At 41.9% G+C, this 20935-nt stretch overlaps 2 protein-coding genes across 2 annotated transcripts in view; both read left to right on the forward strand.

Moving 5' to 3' along the window:
• The first annotated feature begins 2553 nt into the window (after positions 1 to 2553).
• On the forward strand, positions 2554 to 5956 carry MRPS17 (mitochondrial ribosomal protein S17). Its single transcript, XM_045819543.1, has 3 exons — positions 2554 to 2612; positions 3212 to 3353; positions 5156 to 5956. Exons 2-3 carry the CDS (start codon positions 3231 to 3233, stop codon positions 5423 to 5425), a joined length of 393 nt encoding a protein of 130 aa, XP_045675499.1. The 5' UTR covers positions 2554 to 2612; positions 3212 to 3230; the 3' UTR covers positions 5426 to 5956.
• Positions 5957 to 9374: 3418 nt separating this feature from the next.
• Positions 9375 to 20935, forward strand: part of NIPSNAP2 (nipsnap homolog 2) — a 33678-nt gene continuing 22117 nt past the window's right edge. Inside the window, exons 1-3 of the mRNA XM_045819563.1 lie at positions 9375 to 9543; positions 17739 to 17878; positions 17962 to 18007. Of these exons, the coding sequence (XP_045675519.1) occupies positions 9452 to 9543; positions 17739 to 17878; positions 17962 to 18007 (278 nt within the window). The 5' untranslated portion in view covers positions 9375 to 9451. The remainder of the gene's footprint in view (positions 9544 to 17738; positions 17879 to 17961; positions 18008 to 20935) is intronic.

The raw sequence follows: 20935 nt of genomic DNA on the forward strand, positions 1-20935 counted from the left end.
TTTAAAAATTAGGCCACTTTCTTATACCACATACAAAAATAAATGAAATGGATTAAACAATTAAGTGCGAGACCTGATGCCATAAAATTCCTGAAAGAAAACATAGGCAATAAACTCTTTCATACCACTCTTAGAGATTTTGACGTCTCCTTTTACAAAGGAATCAAAAGAAAAAATAAACACATAGGACTACATCAAATTAAAATCTAAAGTTTTTGCATAGCAAAGAAAATCATCAACAAAACAAAAAGACAACCTACTAATGAGAGAAGATATACACCAGTGATACATCCAATACTGGGTTAATAACCAAAATATACCAGGAATTCATGCAACACCACCAAAAAAACAAACAATCCCATTAAAATTGGACAGATGACCTGAATAGACATTTCTCCAAAGAGGATGTACAGATGGCCAATGACCATATGAAAATCATAAGGGAAGTGCAAATTAAAACCACAATGGCATATCACCAGACACCTGTCAGAATGGCTATCATCAATAAATCAACAAATAACAAGTGTTGGCAAGGATATGGAGAAAAAGGAACCCTTGTATATTTTGGGGGGATTACAAATTGGTGCAGCCACTATGGAAAACATTATAAAAACCCTCAGAAAACTAAAAATAGAACTACCTTATCATCTAGCAATTTTACTTCTGGGTATTTATCCAGAGAAATAAAAAACACTAAATTGGTAAGATGTATGCACCCCCATCTTCACTGAAGCATTTTTACAATAACCAGGATATGGAAGCAACCTGAGTGCCCATCAACAGATGACTGGATAAAGAAGAGGTGGTATGTATATATAACAGAATATTACTTGGTCATAAAAAATAATGAAATCTTTAGGGTACCATGCTAAATGAAATATGTCAGATGCAGAAAGACAAATACCATATAATTTCACTTTTATGTTGAATCTAAAGAACAAATAAAAGAACAAACAAAATAGAAACAGACTCATAGACACAGAACAAACTGGTGGTGAGCAGATGGGAGTGGACTTGGGGGCTGTGAGAAAAGGTGACGATATTAAGGAGTACAAACTGATAGTTACAAAATAGTCATAGGGATACAAAGTACAGCATAGGGAATACAGTCAATAATAGTGTCATAACTAAGTATGGTGCCAGCTGGGTACCAGGTGGGAGATCATGTCACAAGTTATGTAAATGTCTAACCACTATGCTGTACACCTGAAACTAATATAAAATAGTACTAAATGTCAACTGTAAGTGACAAATAAAAAATTTAAAAAATGTAATTTTTCAGAATTCAGTTTAAAAAAGAATATGTGACATATATGTATGAAATTTACTCTGCAACAAAAAAGAATGAAATCTCATCATTTGCAACAGCATGGATGAAGCCATAGTGAATGTGTTATGCTAAGAAAAATAAGTCAGAGGGAGACAAATACCATATAATTTTGCTTAAAATTGGAATCTGAAAAACAAGACAGAACCAGACCCACAGATACAGAGAACAAGTTGATGCTTGCCAAAGGGGATGAGCCCTGACCAGATAGCTCAGTTGGTTAGAGGGCTCTTTGTCCAGCTTCAATTCCTGCCACTCTTTCCTTCACCCTATATCCAAGGCTCCTTTCAACCGTGAGTGCCCTCCCTCAATCACATGTTCCTCTCCCTTCAAGCTCTGGTCCCCTGTCCAGAAGCTATGTATTGATCAAGTCTCCTCTCTCTGCAAAATCTGACAATCCTTTCTCAAAGCTCTCATTACCCCTGCTTGTTTTATAATTGTTTCTTTACTCACCTGTCCCTACTAGACTGTGGGCGTTTTGAGAGTGGGGAAGGCCTCCTTTGATTCATCTTTTTGTCCCCGGTGTCTAGCACAGTCTAAGTTTTCCATAAACGTTTGCTAAGAAAGAAATGGGTGTCGGACAGACTAACATATGGATGAATACTTTTCCCAGCCTTCTCTCAACAGCTGCTAAATATTTCAGTGATCAAAGATAACTGACCATGTCCATATTTTGGTCCTCAAACTCTTGTTTTCAGTTGCTATTTGCAATTCCCAAACAAGAGTTTGATCCAGTCCTCGATTTCCCTCTATCTTGAGAAGGTAGCATCAAGCACCCTGCTCATGGCCCATTTAACTCCTTCATAATTTACATCTATATGTACCAGACTTCTTACCATCTCCCAGATACTGAGAAATAACACCTAAAATCATAAAAAGCTACAGAAGTGTGTCTTAAAAGCCGCTGTGGGTAGAAATGCTTAAGTATTTAAGTCTCAGCATTTGTCTCAGCATTTAGCTGTGTCCAATGTCACTAGTTGATGAATTAAGGAAGTTCCTTTGATTTGGAAGGCCTTGCCCAGTGCCTGAGAGGTCAACGGAAGAAGAAAGCAAAAGGAAAAAGAAAACGAAAGGCCGAAAGACCCCACACACCCCAGTAGTCTCACGGGCCGGGGCACTCTTTAAGAGGGAGTGGGCGGGGTCCTGCCTTTAACCCCGCCCAGGGTTTAAGGGACCTGCGGCCAATGAGAGGGGCGCTCCTGGGCGGAGCGACTTGCGTGCGGCGTGACGCAACCACGCTGGGACCTGCACTCCGGGAGTCTAGCGGTAGGATTTCGCTGTCTGGGTAAGTGTGGGCCTGCAAGCTGCTTTTGCAGTGGGTGGGTTCGAGGGTCCGGTCGTCTTCCCGTAAAAGTGCCCCGGGAGACTCGAATCGCCTGACCTCCGGGTTGTCAACCGGAGAGGAGGGTTCGATCACCCCCAATCTTCCCCAGACCGAATGGGATGTACTCAGTATTAATTAACTGTTCTCGAAAGTAGCCCTAAGTCAAGGTCTCCTTCATTAAGAGGACACCCCTGCTGCTCCGCCTAGGCCTTGCGCCCCGCTGGAGTAGCCAGCGGGCTGGAAAAGAAAAAGGGACGCCAGTAAAGGCCAGGGTTTATTCGCATTATTAAGCGCCTCAGAACAATTCTGTGAGTAGGCCCTGTTGAAGTACCCATTTTGCAGAGGGGCAAACAGGCTTAGAAGGGTTAAATTTACAGCTTTGTGAATTGTGAAAATGGGAGGTAGGTTAATTATGGAAATAGGGAATCGGGTAAGCATCTCTAAATTGGTGATTCCAGAAAGCCAACAAAAGCCATGTCTAAACATGGACAATTCTAGTGACAAAATTCATTTAGCAAGTTATAACCACTAAAATATTAAGCTTTGAAATTTTTTTTTAGGTGACCTAAGCCACCTGAAATGTCAATACCTCGTTCGTCTGTCCATGCCAAATGGATCGTGGGGAAAGTGATTGGGACAGCAATGCAAAAAACTGCTAAAGTGAGAGTAACCAGGCTTGTTCTGGATCCCTATTTACTAAAGGTGGGTGACATCCCTGTTTTCAGTTGGCCTTGATGAATCACCAACACGTTCTGGTTCTGAGCTTAAAAGCGCTTCTCTATCAGTAAAAATGCATTGAGCATCTGCTGCAAACCAGGTATTGGGCTGGTTCTTCGGTCTAACAAAGTGAGTTATTCAGGGTTTTGTACTCACATTCTCAGGTTCATTTCAGTTCAGTCTGGTAAGTGCTGTAGTCCTACGTGCAATATATTGTGGGAGCAGAGAGCAGAACACCTCATTCCTCCTTCCCAGGTTGCTGAAGAGGCATTATCCTCATAAAGAGGCATTTGAGCTGAATCTCAAAAAGGATTTTGTCCAGACCACCAGATTGGGGAAGTCATTCTGGCCATGATGAGCAATGTGTGGAAGTTCTTTTAGCCATGAGAGGGTATGACATTGAACAGCAGGTATTTTTGCAAGGGTGAGCCCAGAGTTTGGCACTAAGTGGGCACTGTTGAATGAGGTCAAGCACAATCTGAACAGGACCGTGAGGGGCCTTTTGAGTTGTATTTTGGATTTCATCCTATAAGCAAAGGAAAGACAGACTCAGAGATGGGATGGGATGAGGGTTGGAGGTGAGGAAATGGGTAGGTTAGGGAGGCTATTGCAAAAGTCTAGGGTAGAGATGATAAGGATGGACCTGAATATCCTTGGAACAATGGAGATGTAATGGGAAAAGTAGATTTCAGAAAGGACAGAGTCTTTGATTTGTTAGATGTGTAAAGAGGGAAGGGGAAGTACCAAGGATGCTTTTACATTCAGGATTGGGCACACAGGTTGGTAGAAATGCCAGTCATCTGGGATCAAAAACATAGGAGTAAGCTGAGCAGTGATGGCATGATCATTGACCTTAAGATCAGACTTTAGTTTCAATACTGACTGTAGTTTACTAGCTGTGCACAATACTTAACCTCCTTGAGCCTGTTGTTGTTTTTTTTAAGATTTTATTTACTTATTTTTTAAAGATTTTATTTGTTTATTTTTAGAGGGGAAGGGAGGGAGATAGAGAGAGAGAGAAACATCAATGTGCGGTTGCTGGGGGTTATGGCCTGCAACCCAGGCATGTACCCTGGCTGGGAATCGAACCTGGGACACTTTGGTTTCCAGTCCGCGCTCAATCCACTGAGCTACGCCAGCCAGGGCTGAGCCTGTTTTTTTTTTTCAAATGTAAGTGGGAATACCTGCTGTGGCGGGGTTGTCTTGAGGAATAGATGATTCTAGTTACCTGGGGCTTGTTTGCAATACTTTGAGCCAGGCATGGACTAAGTGCTTTATGTACACTATAACACTTAATTCTCTTGGTATCTTTAGAGATGCAGTTATTAGAGACTCATTTTATGGTGGGGGGAAAAAAACTGAGCTTGGAATTAAGTGATCTGTCCTAAATCACACAGAGCTAGTGTGATGTAGTATGTTTATGTGCTGGAGAGAAGGTGCCTCTGGAAGGGAGAATTTAAATAGTGTAGAGAAGGATGGTGACTGATAGAACAAGGCTACTTAATGGGGAAAAAATACAATAAAGATTACATTTTAAAAAATAAAAAAAGAACAAGGCTACTGAAGGTAATAATCTGGAGAGCTTGGGGATAGGATCATCTCTGGAAAAATCATTGCTGTTTTCCAGAAAATAACAGGTATTTTCTGTATTAGAAGCTTTCTTAAGTGTGTTATCTATTTTTCCCCCAAGTCCCAGCTTGCTTTCTGTGAATTATTTTTTCATATTCTGTACTACATTGTCAGAAAACAGATAGGAACTGCTGATTTGTTCCTCCTTCTCTCAACAGTATTTTAATAAACGAAAAACCTACTTTGCTCACGATGCTCTTCAGCAGTGCACAGTTGGGGATATTGTGCTTCTCAAAGCTTTACCTGTTCCACGAACGAAACATGTGAAACACGAGCTGGCTGAGATCATTTTCAAAGTTGGACAAGTCATAGATCCAGTTACCGGAAAACCCTGTGCAGGAACTACCTACCTGGAAAGTCCAGTTGGTTTGGAAACCACCCATCTAACCAAAAATCTGGAAGAACTCAGTGTCTCTTCAGAACAGTGAAGGAATATTAGAAAATGGGCCAAAGGGAAAGGTTTATAAGTTTGCTCTCTGGAAAAAGAAATTGTATAAGTTTCATCACAAACTGATCAGTTTCTCTTCTGGTGTTTATGAAATAGCTAAAAGTAAATAAATAAAGGGTTTGTTATAATTTTCTTAAAAGGTTTATGGCCATGTGTCAAATTTCCTGTTCAGTGAACATACTTTCTTGTTATACTAAATGTGCCTAGCAATCTGCTGCATTATTTTTTAAGCTCACTGTTTTAGATGTGTTTTTCTTTTCATTCAAAGGAATCTTGAATTTATTTTTGGAAACTTTATTTTGGGAGCAGAAACCCTTTGATACCATAAACAGATAAGATCACATTAAGTGAATGTTTTCGATGGTGTATATTCAAAATTAATTTGATTTTTTTCTCTAATTTAACCAGTTCCAAACAGAAATAACCAATATGCTTGGGGGTCAGACTCTATCAGATGAAGTTTTAATTAATTAGAATGTTGACACATAGAAAATAAAACTTTAAAATTCTGTGTTACGTTTTTTAATCCTGTATCCTAGGCTACATTAAATAGGATTAAGTTCTTAAAATGTAATACATTGATGAAATAGAACTTCCCACATGCATATTAGAATTGGAGCATTTCAGAGTTTTGTTGCTGTCCATTCATTTTGATTATTTAAATTTTGACCTGAAGGAACATTGAGCAATATATTTCAGTTTTCTAGCTCCTAGAAAGAGATTTGGAGCATTGTTCAACCTCAACTGATACAGGTATTATTATACAAGCACAGGGTTTCAACAGTGACTACAGTCACTGCCCACCCTCTCAGGGCTCATGCACAGGTGCCTTCATGATAAACAAAAGAAGTACATGGGTGGGGAGAAATTAGAGTAATTCCCCAGAGAGAGAAGATGGTGCTCAAACTGAATCCTAAGGGAAGAGTCTCCAGGCTGGTAGATGAGGTGTGTAGAAAGGGCATTCCAGGCAGGGGGAACAGAGTGTAAAGCCCTCAGAGTATGAGAGAAAGGAGCGTAACCAAGGGATTCTGGAAGTTGGTGAGAATTGCTGGAACATTTTGAACAAGGGTAGAAGTCAAGTAGAGAAATAGTAAATGTACTCTCAGTGGAGATGGGTTATTTAACATTTTTTAAAAGAGTGATATAATTAGATTCACATTTCAATAAAAGTAATAGCATCAGTGTAGAGAATAGACAGGAAGGGGAAGATTAGAGGTAGGGGGAGAGTGATCTCTTCAAAAACTGGTCTGAAGACATAAACTGAGTTGGACAGTGAAGATAAAAAGAGATTGTACAGATGATGTTCCAAAGTAGAACTCAGGACTTGGTACCGGGGAGGGTGAGTGAGTAAAAGGGAAGCATTTAAGACTGTCTAGGTCTTTGCAGGTAGGGGTATGTGGTAACAATTATCCTGGAAGAGAAGGACACCTGTCTAGGCCATCTCTAAAAGCTCAAATACTGCCCTGGCTGGTGTGGTTCAGTGGATTGATCTCAGGACTATAAACCAGAGTCTTAGTTCGATTCCCAGTTGGAGCACATGTCTGGGGCCAGGTCCCCTGTGGGGGGGCATTTGGGAGACAACCACACATGAATGTTTCCCTCTCATTCTCCCCCTCTCTAAAGATAAATGAATAAAATCTTTAAATAATTAAAAGCTCAAATACTTTGAAGGTTTACATATACTCTAAGGTATCACTCTTTTAAGATTTTTTAAAATCGTGGTGCAAAAGTTATGCTCTGGGAAGATACCTCAAATTTATAGTGTTGAGTAACCGAAGCCAGACACGTGAAATAAGAGTACCTCCCCCAGTAAAAAGCGTAGAGTTAATGGAACTCCAAAACAAAATAATAGTGGAGAAAAAATGCAGAATGAGTAGCCTAATACTAAACACAAAAGCAAGGTCAGCAAAGAATTGTCTACCACGTTTACATTTCAGGAAAACAGATTTGAAAGTATTTGTCTCCTGACAGAACTGAGAAACTGGGGGAATGTGTGAGAAAGTCACAAGGGCATATTGATATTATTGCCTTGAAGAAGCCCTGCCTCCTGCTATGCAGGACTGGGACTTGTCAGTTCTACCCTGGGGATAGCTCACTTCAGCCTGAGTCTCTTCAACCTGTACAGCTGCACAGAGCATAAGCCAGATGAGATCAGGAACTCAACCATACAGCCTCTAGCTTCCTGACCATGTGTCCCTTGGTCTTCTTCCCTGGCCTTCAAGAGACAGATGCTTCTCCCCAGATGCATTGTCTGGGGCAAATCCTTGTTCTCACTCCTCCAACCACAAGACCTATTTCTGTCCTCTCTGGTGGCTCCTTGCCATATTAAGGTGTTCAAACATTGCCCCAGAAAACTCCTGTGCCACTTAAGCCCCAATCCTTCCTTTGCCTCCAAGATTGCCAGCTTCAGAAAACCCCTCAGTCCATAAACCCAGTTTCTACCCCTACCCTCCTACAGAGCTCTGCCTGGATGTTACTGGGGAGACCCAAATTAGGGGGCTCCCCTCCTCAGTTATTTTCTTGTGAGAGAAATTCAGGCAAGAGACAACACATGTAGTGGAGATGAGATAGTAAGTTTACTTATGAAATACACTTGACCACGGAGCTGCAAGTGGGCACCCAGCTAGTCTGAGTGCCTATTAGGATTTTGGGGATTTCATGCTTATAACCAGCTTCTAAATTCCCCCTCCTCCTCCATTCTCCAGACCTTGGGATTAATTTAGTTTCATAGGCTTTCTTTTCTAAATAGTGGAAATAATACACAGAGAATTTCAAAGGCTGCCCTCTTGCACTATTCATGGTTCTCTTGTGATTTTCAGAACAACTGGAAATCAATCTGGGCTCAGGACTGCTAAATTAATGAGTGAAATGCGTCTCCCTTCCACTCCCAGCGTTGGTTTGCTATCTGTTCTATCTAACATGGATACAGAGACCTCCCAGCTACCTGGTCCTGGGGCATTTTCCCCTTGGCCTCTGCAGATTCCCGTTGGCCTTGAAATGCTCCCTTTAATGGATGGGGCCTCTGCTGCTCCCTGTTTCTCCCGCTTCTCTCTCTCTGGCTCCCTTTCTGCCCATCTTGTCTTGGTGGCAGTTTTCATGGTTACATTTGTGGCTTTTTTTTTTTTTTAATCTTACGGCTGGTGCACTTTCCTCAAACAGTGTCATCCTGACCCACGCCTTTGTTTAAATTGTTTCCTCTGCTAATTGGAAATGACCTCCTGGTTAACTCGTCTTCCACGGTTCTGCACTGTTGTGTCCGCAATCCTGTGTGTGTCTATGCTCTACAGCCACTGCTGGTTAAAGGCTCTCCAGTCCATGCTCCCTTCCCATCTTGTGAACCTCTCCTTTCAACACTTTACACACTTGATCCAATCATTTCACACCCTGTCCCACTGGGTCTGGGATGGCCTGAGAGCAGGAATGGAGCTAGAGCCCTCCCACCGCTGGTGAAATGAACAGGAATAGCGAAGTTTTGAACTTATGAGAACTTGAGTATGTTACCATCCAGAATGCTTTTATTAAAGCTGTATGTATGTGTTTATTTTTGTTTGTTTATTTTTGTTGAAAAGACTATATATACACATGGTACAAAATTTCAAAGGTATTCAGGAGAAGAGAAGCCCGCTTCCCAATTTTGTGCCTCAGGCCTTGAAGTCTCCTAGCAACATTGTTACTCTTTTGTTTCAGGCCTTGCCTGTGTTCTTTTTGCACACCTTGTTCTGGGCACCAGCTCCCTTCGCTAGAAGTTACAGATTCTTTTCTGACTCCTACATCGCGGCTCCCCGGTACTCTGTGCAGGGACGCACTGCGCAGCGGGTCTTCGCGCCAGCTCCCTGCTCCCTGTGGCGGCCCTCCCTGCTCCCCCTGGTGGCCGTGCCCCTCGCTGCAGCGGCCGTGCGCCCCGCCCCGCCCCGCCCGGGCCTAGGCCGCACAGCCGAGGGAGGGGTCGCGGAGGCGGCGCTGTAAGCGCCGGTCCAGACGGTGGGAGCCCAGGCTCCGGAGCAACATGGCGGTGCGAGTGCTGCACACCCGCGGAGCGGCCTCGGCCAGCGGCCTCCTACAGCATGCGGCCCCCTGCAGCCTCCTGCCTGGGCTCCGGTGAGCAGCGCCGCCCTTTTGGGGAGGGGCCGCTACGGGGCGGAGGGCACGGGGTCCCTGGCGTGGATCTCCGCCCCGGCCTGGCCTCGCTCCCACGGGGCAGGGCGGCGGGTCTGTGGGGCGCCGAGGGCCGAGGCCATGGTCAGCGGTGGCCTCGAGGTGGACCCACGCCTCGCCTCGGCGGGGTCCAAGCACCTTCTCCCCAGGCTCAAGGTCACGGCGGGGACTGTGTTCGGCACCAAGGCCACGTACGCCTGCTGTGCCTGCGGGGCCTGCAGGACCTTCACCCTGCGCGACCTGGAGACGTGGCCGAGCGGTGCACGCACGACTGAGGCCGCAGGCCCTGCTGTGGGCCTGCCGGGTTCCCGCCGGGCATCCTGACAAGGCTGCGTGCCCGGGCAGAGCCTCTGTGTCTGAATCTGCAATTATCAGTAGAGGTACAACTTACCTCTCAGGTGGTTGTGAGGGAAGAAATAACGCATCTTCCCGGGTGAGCCCCCATTGAAGGGGAGGGAGTAAGGAGTTCTCACTACTAGGAACAGTCTTTGACTTACATATAAAAGTAAGTAGTGGATCAAAAAGTATTTACAATTATCAGCAATAGGTAGGCGTTGGGTTCATGTTTTAATTTTTCTTCTAACTTCAGATTATGTTCGGTTTTCTGAATCCATCACTTTGACATATTCATGTCCCATTTTTCACATTCAGAAAACAAACCAAACCCCCAAAGCCCTTGCTATTGTAACTTGTATGTAGGTTTGCTTTCTCGTTTTCTTTACATTGGGTAGTTTAAATGTTATCTTTTCGTTTGTTTGTTTTTAATTAAATAATGAGCCTCTAGAAAATACAGTTGGCACCTAAAAATGAAAAAGCAAAGAAACTACCTGTTGTTTGTTAAACTCTTATATGGGCTAGGGAACTTTATAAAGTATGACTTATTTAATTAAATCCTAGAAAAAAAGAATAATTCCTAGTAGCAATCTTAAGTAATAGGATCTGCATTTTAGATATCAGATGGAACCTCAAAAGTTATGAGATGCATAGCTAGAAAAGGCTTTTTCTAGCCTGAGTCCCAGTTTATCAGGCTTCAGGCCCAGCACCCCTCCTAGGACTGATGGTCAACTTGTATTTCCAAATTCGGTGTTTCTATTTCTAAATTGACTAACAAATCAACATCTTTTTATTTTTATTCTGTTATTGAGCATCTCCTGTGTGTCATCTTACTTTTTTCACACAGGTGATATGAGCCCATGAACTTCATGTTCTCTTCTTTCAGCTGAGACTGAAGGTGTTCACTCAACATGTTTACCTACAATGCCCAGGGTCACAAAGCTAGGAAACAAGAACGTGACCTGGGTATGCCCAGTACCCTCACTTCCTGCTGGGACCAAATGCTCTTAACCTTGTAGTCCTTATCGCTATCCAGCTTGTTGACTCTTTGATTGCTCTCTCAGATCCCCTGTACCTTTTGACTATTCCTTCCTGGGCTCTAGTCTGCCTTAACTGCAGGTATTCTTTAGGACTCAGTCTAGACCCAGTTACTTATCTGAGTGTGTCAGATATTGTATGTATATGATGCCTTTGAAGCTCTATGAAACTGAGCATAATAGCCTTAGTCACTATCCTCAGGAAGCCATGGCCAAAGTAAAAACCCATACAGACATACAGATTGAGGTAGGTGCTATGAGAGAGGATCGGGGAACCTACCCCTTGAGATCACGGAAGGCCTCTCCAAGAAGATGACGTTAAGCTGAGACCAGGAGGGTCAGTGCACGTGAAAGTCCTGAGTGGGAAGGAGCCGTACATGCTGGGAAACCCCAGGAAAGTCTAGGAGGCTGGAACACAGGGGTGCAGGGAAGACTGGCTAGAGGACAGGTGACAAGGAGCAGGGACCAAATAATCCCAGGCCTTGCAAATTGTCTTAGAGAGTTTGGATTTTATTCTGGAAACTGTGGAAAACATTTGAAGTATAACTTCTAGCATGACGTGATCTGATCTTCAGTTTTCAAAGGTCGATCTGACTTTAGAAAGGGGACAGAATCAAGGGTGATGACCAACTGGGTGGAAGCTTATGCCATTTATTGAGAGTAATTTGTCATATAGGCATATGAGTGCCCACCATATGCTGGGTGCTATTGGAAACAGTGAATAAGGCACGCAGGATCCTCGCCATCTTGCTAATAGTTTAGAGAAGGAGCAACAGGTGTGGGGTGAGGCGCAGTTTTGGACCTGGCAAAGTTTGAGATGGATGTGAACTACTCAGATGGAAAGGCCAAGGAAGCAGCTGGCCTGCTTAACCCAAATAACTCTACAAAGGAGATGTCAGCTACAGGAAACCTTCGGGAGTTATCAGCATATAGGAATGCTAAATATTGATAGATGTGTGGGTTTCAGTATACTGTTTTGCATTCGACTGGAAGTTTTTATAATAAAACTTTTTTTTAAACCGTTGGAATCAATGAGATTGCTGGAGAGATTGTGGATAGAGAAAGGGCTGAGAAACAGACCGTGGATGTGTCAACATTTATAGGCTGAATGGGAAAAAGAGGCTGGCAAGGGAGACAGAAGGGGCAGCCAGTGAGGTCATTGTTATATGACAGTGACCAGGAGGAGGTATTTAAAGGAGGAATGGGTCACCTGTGCTAGATGCTGCTAAAAGGTTAAAGTGACAGAAGAAAACTATTTGCCAACAGGGGTATTATGGGTGATCTGCAGGAGTGATTTCAAAGGGAAAGGAGGAAGTCTTCCTACAACACTTATTTACCAGCACTTCTTCCTCAGCTCTGCTCAGTGCCAGACCCAGAGTTCCAGCTACTTAGTAAATATTGCACTAGTGCCCAACTAGTGTTTCAGATGCTTAGATATGCAGAATTTAACTCATCTTCCTCCTACAGAGCCTGCCTGCTTCTCCTGGGTTTTCTGTCCCCAATAAAGGAACATCTTCCATTTAGTGGCTCAGGCCAGAAACCAGAAGGTCTTCTCCAAGCCCATCTCCTCCTGCTCCCTCACATTACCTCCAGCGCATCTTCAATCTGCCTTCTCTATTGCCACTCCCCTAGCTCAACTCTCAGAAACATGCTCCCTGCCTTATTGCTCTAATCCATCTGCCATAATGCCACCCAGGCTGCTTTTTACACCTATAATTTTTTTTGAAAACTTGCTAGCATCATACCACGTACAGAGTAGCATTCAGCTGACGGACATGCGTGGTGCACAAGAGCCTAACCACCTTGCCCCCTTGCCCTCCTCCTATCTCAGTTGCCACCCTCCTGTACCCTGTTCTGCCTTACTGAACTCTTTGCTGTTCCAGATACATGCCATACAGTTTCATGAGTCCATGCCCCTGGACATGTTGTTCCTTTTGGAATTATCACCTGTCTTGTTCTCCAAGACAGAGCCAGAATGTCTCCACTTGGAGTCCCTCTTGCTTCTCACTAGCCAAGCTAATGTTTCATTCCCTTGAGCTCCCGGGTGTGTGTGTGTGTGTGTGTGTGTGTGTGTGAGAGTAAGCCTACAGTATCTGTCCGTGATCACTCTGGCTGTTGACAGGTCGGTTTTTCCCATGAAACTGAACAGGCTAGGCATCTGGTTCATCTTTATATCCACAGAGCCTGGCACATGATGCTTGTTCTATTTAAAGTCTAGTGCTCCCATCTAAGTACTAACCAGTCCCAACCTTGCTTAGCTTCTGAGATCAGACGAGACTGGGTGGGTTCAGAGTGCTATAGCTGTAGACTTTTGTAGAATGTGCTGCTCCCTACCCTACCCTCTGTGAAGTGCTGCACAGCATATATATATGATCTTATAAAGACAACTGGTGGTGATGTTTGTCACTATCATTAACCCCAGCTGAGACCGGATCTTACCACTCTGACAGCCTTTGACATCACTGCTTCTACCCCTTTCCATGATTCAGTTTGGACAGCTGGGGGACCCAGGCACATTAGGCAGCTGTGGTCACCTGGCACTCGAAAGATTTTCAGAGCTTCACAGTCAGATAGGGATAATGCTGGGCCAGCCTATTTTTCATTTGTCCAGACAGTTGCTACCCAAGTTCACAAGCAAACAACATTCCAGTTCTTGTGTGTGTCCTGTGATAGTGAGCATTTCTCAGATATACCTTTAGTTTACAAAACATTTATATCTAACTTCATTTTACTCATTCTATAATATATCCCTTTGGTATTATTAAAATCTGGAGCAAATGCTCAGTTGGGGAGATATGTGTTTGGGAGGTATCCCTTAATAGTAAAAATATTTTGAACTTCATAGATCTAGGTTTATACTTTTATTTTGCCACTTTTAGTTCAGGTCATTTAACCTCTCTGAGCCAGTCTTTAAAGTTCCTTGATACATACTTTGCTAGATTGTTCTGAGGACTAAGAACTAAATGAGAGGACATAGACAAACTGCCTAATCCAGTACCTAACAGGAAATATGTACACATTAACTTTTAATCCCCCTAACTTCTAAGGAGAAGGAGGAGATAAATTACTTTGGGATTTTTTCTGTTCCAGATTTAGTCTGCCAATAATTGTTTATTATGCTCTTTTATTTTATAAAGTATTAAATGCTGCCCTGGCCAGTGTGGCTCTGTTGGCTGGAGCATCGTCCCGTGAACTGAAAGTTCATGGGTTCAATTCCTGGTCAGGGCACATGCCCACCTTGTGGGTTGGGTCCCAAGTTGGGCCACATGGAAGAGGCAACTGATCATTTCTCTCCCCCCCACCTCTCTAAAATCAATAAGCATGTCCTCAGGTGAGGATTTTAAAAATATATATTAAATGCCATAGAAATTAAATATCAACATGTGTATGCTTGTATATACATTTCTGGAAGGATAAAGCTGTTAGTAGTAGTTGCTGTGATGAGTATTTTATGTTTCAAATGAAATTTCCTACTGCTAATATTTTTTGAAACTTCTGGGGAATCTCTTAATTGTTCATAATTGTTATTCCTAGGTTCTCACAATGTATGTAACCAAGAAAAATTAAGCACAATTTCTGTTTAGTGAACTTAAAATCTAAATTAAAGAAAAAACAAGAATTGTACAAAGTCCCATTAATCATAAAACTTTATATTTTGTAAATCATTGATTTTGTATACTTGCCATGTTGCTTGATAATATAATGCAAATATCCTAAAATGTGTTTTGTTTAAAACAAGTTGACAAAATGTTCTTATTTTTATTGAAATAAATTTTAACATAATTCATTTGAAGAATTGCCTTCTTCAGAATGAGTTTATTTGTATAATCAACCAGTGAATTGAAAACAGATAAATAAATACTGTATGTTTTGGTTTGGAGTAAAGGGCTAATAGTTTTTATATATTCTTTATTTAACATTTTACAATTTGTTTTTAGAGAGAGGGGAAGGGAGAGAGAAAGAGAGGGAGAGAGACACTGATGTGACAGAGAAACATTGATCAGTTGCCTCTTGCACGTGCCTGACCAGAGACTGAATCCACAGCCCAGGCGGCCCCGACCAGGGATCACACTGGCGAGCTTTTGCTTTGAGGGCTGACACCCAACCAACTGAGCCACACCAGTCAGGGCTATTTTATTTATTTTAAAAGTTTGTTTTATTGAACAAAATAGTTTTACAAACTTAATTTTTTTAACTGTCCCTCTCTCAGAGATACCACCATTAACACGTTCTTAATTCTATCAAATTTTAACATGGTAAAAGCAAAATAGAAGAATGGTAAGATTATGTATTTTTCTCCTTTGCGCTTGTAAGAAAAATTGCATGACTGGTATTGACTTTTTTTGCTTGTTTTCTGTACACTTGCAGCTATGTAATTTTTAAAGGATTTGAAAAGGTACTTTTATATTTCTTGATAATTTATATAAAACATTGTTAATTTTATATTTGTGTTTTATGTTTCTGTATTTGTAACCTTATATCATTGAAAGGTCTTTTTATCTGGTTCTTAGCTGTTTGTGATAATATCTCATGAGTTAGTTTTAAATTAAAAGATATTCTTAAAGCAAAAAAAGGAAAAGGTAGCCATCATCACTATTAGCAGTTCACTTTGTGTGTATATTTATGGTACTATTCTGTGCCTGATTTTTTCACATAATTTCTTTTAGATATATGCATGTAGATCTATCATTCTTTTTAATGATTACTTTCTTTTCTGATTTTAGATATTCCCTAATTCATTTCACCAGTCCCATTAATGGGCATCCAAATTTCCTGTCCCAGGAACAAACTGGAAACAAGGCAGTAATGAACGTTTTTGTGCATTTGACTCTGTGCACTTGTCTAAACATAGCTGCAAGTGCAATTATTTGGGCCATAGTTTTACAGTTTTAATTTCAGTATAGATAGTGTCGCACTGCCCTCTAGTCAAGTTACATAGATTGGTAATTCCACTTGCAAGCTGTGGAAGTACATGCACTTAAAAATAAACTCACAGCCCTGGCCGGGTGGCTCAGTTAGTTAGAGCATTGTACAGTACACAGAAAAGGTGCTAGTTCAATTCCTGGCCAGGACACACACCTAGGTTGTAGGTTTAGTCCCCCGTCGAGATGCATACAGGAGACAACCAGTTGATGTTTTTCTCTCACATTGTTTCTCTCTCTCTCTCTCTTCCTCTCTGTCTCTCTAAATAAATAAATAAAACTCACAGACACAGACAACAAAATGAATGGCTGTGACCAGACGGGAAGTGGGATGAGAGGCAGGGTGAAGAGAGTAAAGGGGGTCAAATATATGGTGACAGAAAGAAACTAGTCTTCATGCAGTGAACACACAATAGAGTATACAAACGTCAAATTATAATCTTGTACACCTGAAAATTATGTAATGGTGTTGACCAATGTTACCCCAATAAGTTTAATTAAAAAGAAAAAGAAAAACTTTATGGTTAAAGTATAGTTTATTTCAATCAAACATCCTCACTTTCTGACAGCATGTATAGTAGAAATTGTTATAAGATGAAAATCAGCAAATTATGTATTAGTGAAGTTTGTATTTTTAGGTTTTGGTGACAGTTAATCTTTTTTTTAAATTTTAATTATTGTTCAAGTAGAGTTTTCTATCTTTTACTCCCATCCCAGCCCACCCACCCAGCCCTCCCCACTTCCCTCCCATTTCCACCTGCCCCTAGTTTTTGTCCATGTGTCCTTTATACTTGTTCCTAGGTGACAGTTAATCTTGATTATAAGGCTAATTGAGGGCTTGGTTGGAGTGTTATCCCATAGCCAGAAGGTTGTGGGTTTGGTTCCCTGTTCAGACACATACCTAGGTTGCAGCTTCAATCTCTGGTCTGGGCACATGTGATCCCTACTCTAGGTGCATACGGGGTGCAAATGATCAATGCTTCTCTTTCACATCAATGTTTCTCTCCCTGTATATTCAAGAAGCAATGAAAAGAGCGTCCTCAAGCCCTGTCTGATGTGGCTCAGTGGACTGAGTGCCAGCCTGTGAACCAAAGGGTCACTGGTTCGATTCCCAGTCAGGGCACATGCCTGGGTTGCAGGCCAGGTCCCCAGCAGGGGATGTGCAAAAGGCAACCACGCATGAACGTTTCTCTCCCTCTCTTTCTCCCTCCCTTCCCCTCTTTCTAAAAATAAATAAATCTTTTTAAAAAATGTCCTCAGGTAAGGATAAAAATTAAAAATTAAATAATTCATTGTCCTGTATATTTTCACATTTTTTTATTCTTGGAAAATATAGGTAACGTAAAATTTGCAGTTTTGATCATTTTTAAACATACAGTTTAGTGGTGGCATTATGCATTCACATTATTGTGCAGCCATCTCCAGAACTCTTTCACCTTCCCAAACTGAAATTCTCTACCCATTCTCCCCTCAGCCCCTGACAACTTTTTTTTTCTCTGTGAATTTGACTACTCTAGGTTTTCATGTTTATTTTTTCTAGATCAAAAATTGTTTTGCAAGAGGGAAAAATACATAGTGGAAATTGCAGATAAGCATGAGAACTGTGTTAGGAGAGTGACAAGTTACTTCTTCATACTTTATTCCTGCTGTTCAGAGTGCGCATAATGGAAAGCAGACCTGTGGTGGTAGCCCGGGTTCTAGTGAAGTGCTTAGAGTAGATGCCCAAGGCACGTTTGCTGAATGGATGATGGATTTATGAAAACAGTGTATTATGTGATACTACCTGAGGACACTAACATTTTTGTACTTCTGATGAAACTCACATTTTTTGTTTGTTACTCCATAGGAGGTTGACATCTTCCAGTAACAGACTTCGAGAAGACAGCTGGTTGAAATCCTTATTTGTCCGGAAAGTTGATCCAAGAAAAGATGCTCACTCTAATCTCCTAGCCAAAAAAGAAACAAGCAGTCTATACAAATTACAGTGTGAGTGATGGATCTGCTGTCTTCCTATTTGACTTTTTTCTCCTTTGTTCATAAGTTCATTGTTGAATTTTCTTTTGTTTCAGTTCACAATGTTAAACCGGAATGCCTAGAATCATACAACAAAATTTGGTGTGTATACCAAACTATCCTTTACTTGGGGAAAAATAATGATTTTAATAACTTGTTGGTTCAGCTAACACTTGATAACAGAATGAAATCTTTGTTTCATTTTCTTAAAGCTAAATGTTCAGAGACCCTTAAGTTGAGCTCTGTATGGGATTACCAGAGGGATTTAGATTTTAGTCACTCATACAGTACATTATCACATAAGCTATCAAACCTTAGAATGTTACCAGTCTCTTAAGGTTAGAAGGACCCTTGGAAAGCTGTATAGTCCATCAGCTCATCCAGTGCTTATGTTCTTCTGCAAACCTTCCTGACTGCTTGTGCTTAAATACATTCATACATCCCATCATCTCTGGACAGCTATGACTGTTAGGAATTAGAACTCATGTCCTTATGACCTCCATTGTTTCCAGTTTTACTTCTAAGTAAAACTGCCACATGAAAGTCCTGTGTGTATTAGAACGTAGCTGCCATTTCTTCCCAAATCTTCCATTTGCCAGAATTCAAGTTCCTTCAGCAGATTCTCATTATTTGAGCTCTATTCTCATGATCTGAGCTCTATATGCTCCTATACAATTTATAAACTTTTAGACTAAAGAGAAAATTACATCAGTTCTTTTTTTAATTTAATTTATTGATTATGCTAATACAGTTGTCCTGATTTTTCCTCCCTTTGCCCCCTTCCACCCAGCACCCCCTCATTCCCTCCCTCAGGCAATGTCCACACCATTGTTCATGTCCATGGTCATGGGTATAAGTTCTTTGGCTACTCCATTTCCTATACTGTACTTACCATCCCATGGCTATTCTGTAACTACCTATTTGTACTTCTTACTCCCCTTACTTCTTCACCCATTCCCCTACATCCCATCCCATTCAGCAACCATCAAAACTCTCTCCCTATCCATGATTCTGTCTCTGTTCTTGTTTGCTTAGGTTGTTTTTTAGATTCAATTGTTGATAGATATGTATTTTTGCCATCGTAGTATTCCTAGTTTTGATCTTCTTTTTCTTAAATAAGTCCCTTTACCATTTCATATAATAATGGTTTGGTGATGAACTCCTTTAGTTTTTGTCTGGGAAGCTCTTTATCTGCCCTTCAATTCTAAATGATAGCTTTGCTGGGTAAAGCAATCTTGGCTATAGGCCCCTACTTTTCATGAGTTGGAGTATTTCTGGCCAGCAAAGTTTCTTTAAAGAAATCAGCTGACAGTCTTATGGGAACTCCCCTGTAGGTAACTAACTGCTTTCCTCTTGTTGCTTTTAAGATTGTCTCTTTATCTTTAACCTTTGGCATTTTAATTATGTGTCTTGGAGTAGGCCTCTTTGCATCCATCTTATTTGGGACTCTATGCTTCCTGGACTTGTATGTCTATTTCCTTTAACAAATTAGGGACGTTTTCTTTCACAATTTTTTCAGATAGATTTCCAATTACTTGCTTTTACTCTTTTTCTGGTACCCCTATGATACAAATGTTAGACCTCTTGAAGTTTTGCTCCAGAGGCTGCTTTTACTGTCCTCATTTTGTTTGGATTCTTTTTTCTTCTTGTTGTTCTGATTGGTTGTTTTTTTTTTTCCTTATGTTCCAAATCATTGATTTGATTCTCAGCTTCATCCACTTTACTGTTGTTTCCCTGTAAACTATTTATTTCAAATAGTATATCATTCATTTCTGACTGGATCTTTTTTATGATGTCAAGGTCCTCACTAAGTTCCTTGAGCATTCTTATAACTAGTATTTTGAACTCTGCATCTGATAGATTGCTTATGTCCATTTCATTTAATGGCATTTTAATTTTTCTGGAGTTTTGATCTGTTCTTTCATTTGGACCATGTTTCTTTGTCTCCTCGTTTTGGCTGCCTCCCTGTGTTTGTTTCTATGTATTAGGTCGAGCTGCTTTGACTCCCTGTCTTGGTAGTATGCCCTAATGTACTAGGTGTACTATAGGGTCCAGTGGCACAGCCTCCCCTATCACCCAAGGTGGGTACTCGAGGTGCACCCTTTGTGTGGACTGAGTATACCCTCGTCTTGTAGTTGAGTCTTGGTTGCTGTTGGCAGATCAGTGGGAGGGATTTACCCATGCTAGTCGGCTGCAAGGACTGGCTGTGACCACTGACCACTAATCTCTGCCCTCCATGAAGGATCAGCTGTGCAGGGGCAGGGTGGTGGTGCTCTGACATGGCCTGTAGCTGTCCAATGGGTGCAGTGGCCCTGGGGTTTCCCAGGTGGTACAGGTCAGGGTCAGTCCCCCCCTATGTTTTGCCCAGGGCCAGCTTGCCTGAGCTATAAATTAGTCTTAAGTGGCTGCCACTTGTGCTGGGCTGGGAGATTCCCAGGGGAAACCAAGCTGTGAAAGTGGGCTGGCTGCTGCTAGTGCTGTCCCTGGGGCTCACTGAGGTCACCCGTTGTTTGTTTGATAGGATTTAGGAAGTAGTGAAACATGAGCAAAGACCGGCCATTCATATGGAAAAGCAGCTTTTGTAGGCCCATACATTGGGTGGGGCAGAGTCTCTGGGGATCTCCAAGGGTGGTCAAACAGTGTTAACCAGGTTGATGGATTCTCAGTTATGGCACCAGCTTGCTAGCTCTTTTGGGTTTAGAAAAGGGACAATGGCCTCTGCTTGCCTTGATGCCATACACTTCAGTTCCTCTATTTATGCCACTGGTGTCTTCCAAACTGCCACCTCAGTGCCAGAGCTCAGATGGAATGATTCTGAGTAGGTTAGTGTGGGTTCTTTAAGAGGAACTGCTTGGGGCTCCGCCAGTTTCTTCCACAGACTCAATCCCCTCTGGTTTTTGCGGCCAGAAGTTGTGGGGACTTACCTTCCTGGCACTGGAACCCTGGGATGGGGGAGCCTACTGTGGGAGTAGGAATCTTCACTCCTGAGATATCCGTCCCGAATTTTATCCACCATGCATGGATATGGGA

Source organism: Phyllostomus hastatus, unplaced genomic scaffold (genome assembly GCF_019186645.2).
Source record: "Phyllostomus hastatus isolate PE091 unplaced genomic scaffold, TTU_PhHast_1.1 phas_scaffold_385, whole genome shotgun sequence".
Classification (NCBI taxonomy): domain Eukaryota; kingdom Metazoa; phylum Chordata; class Mammalia; order Chiroptera; family Phyllostomidae; genus Phyllostomus; species Phyllostomus hastatus.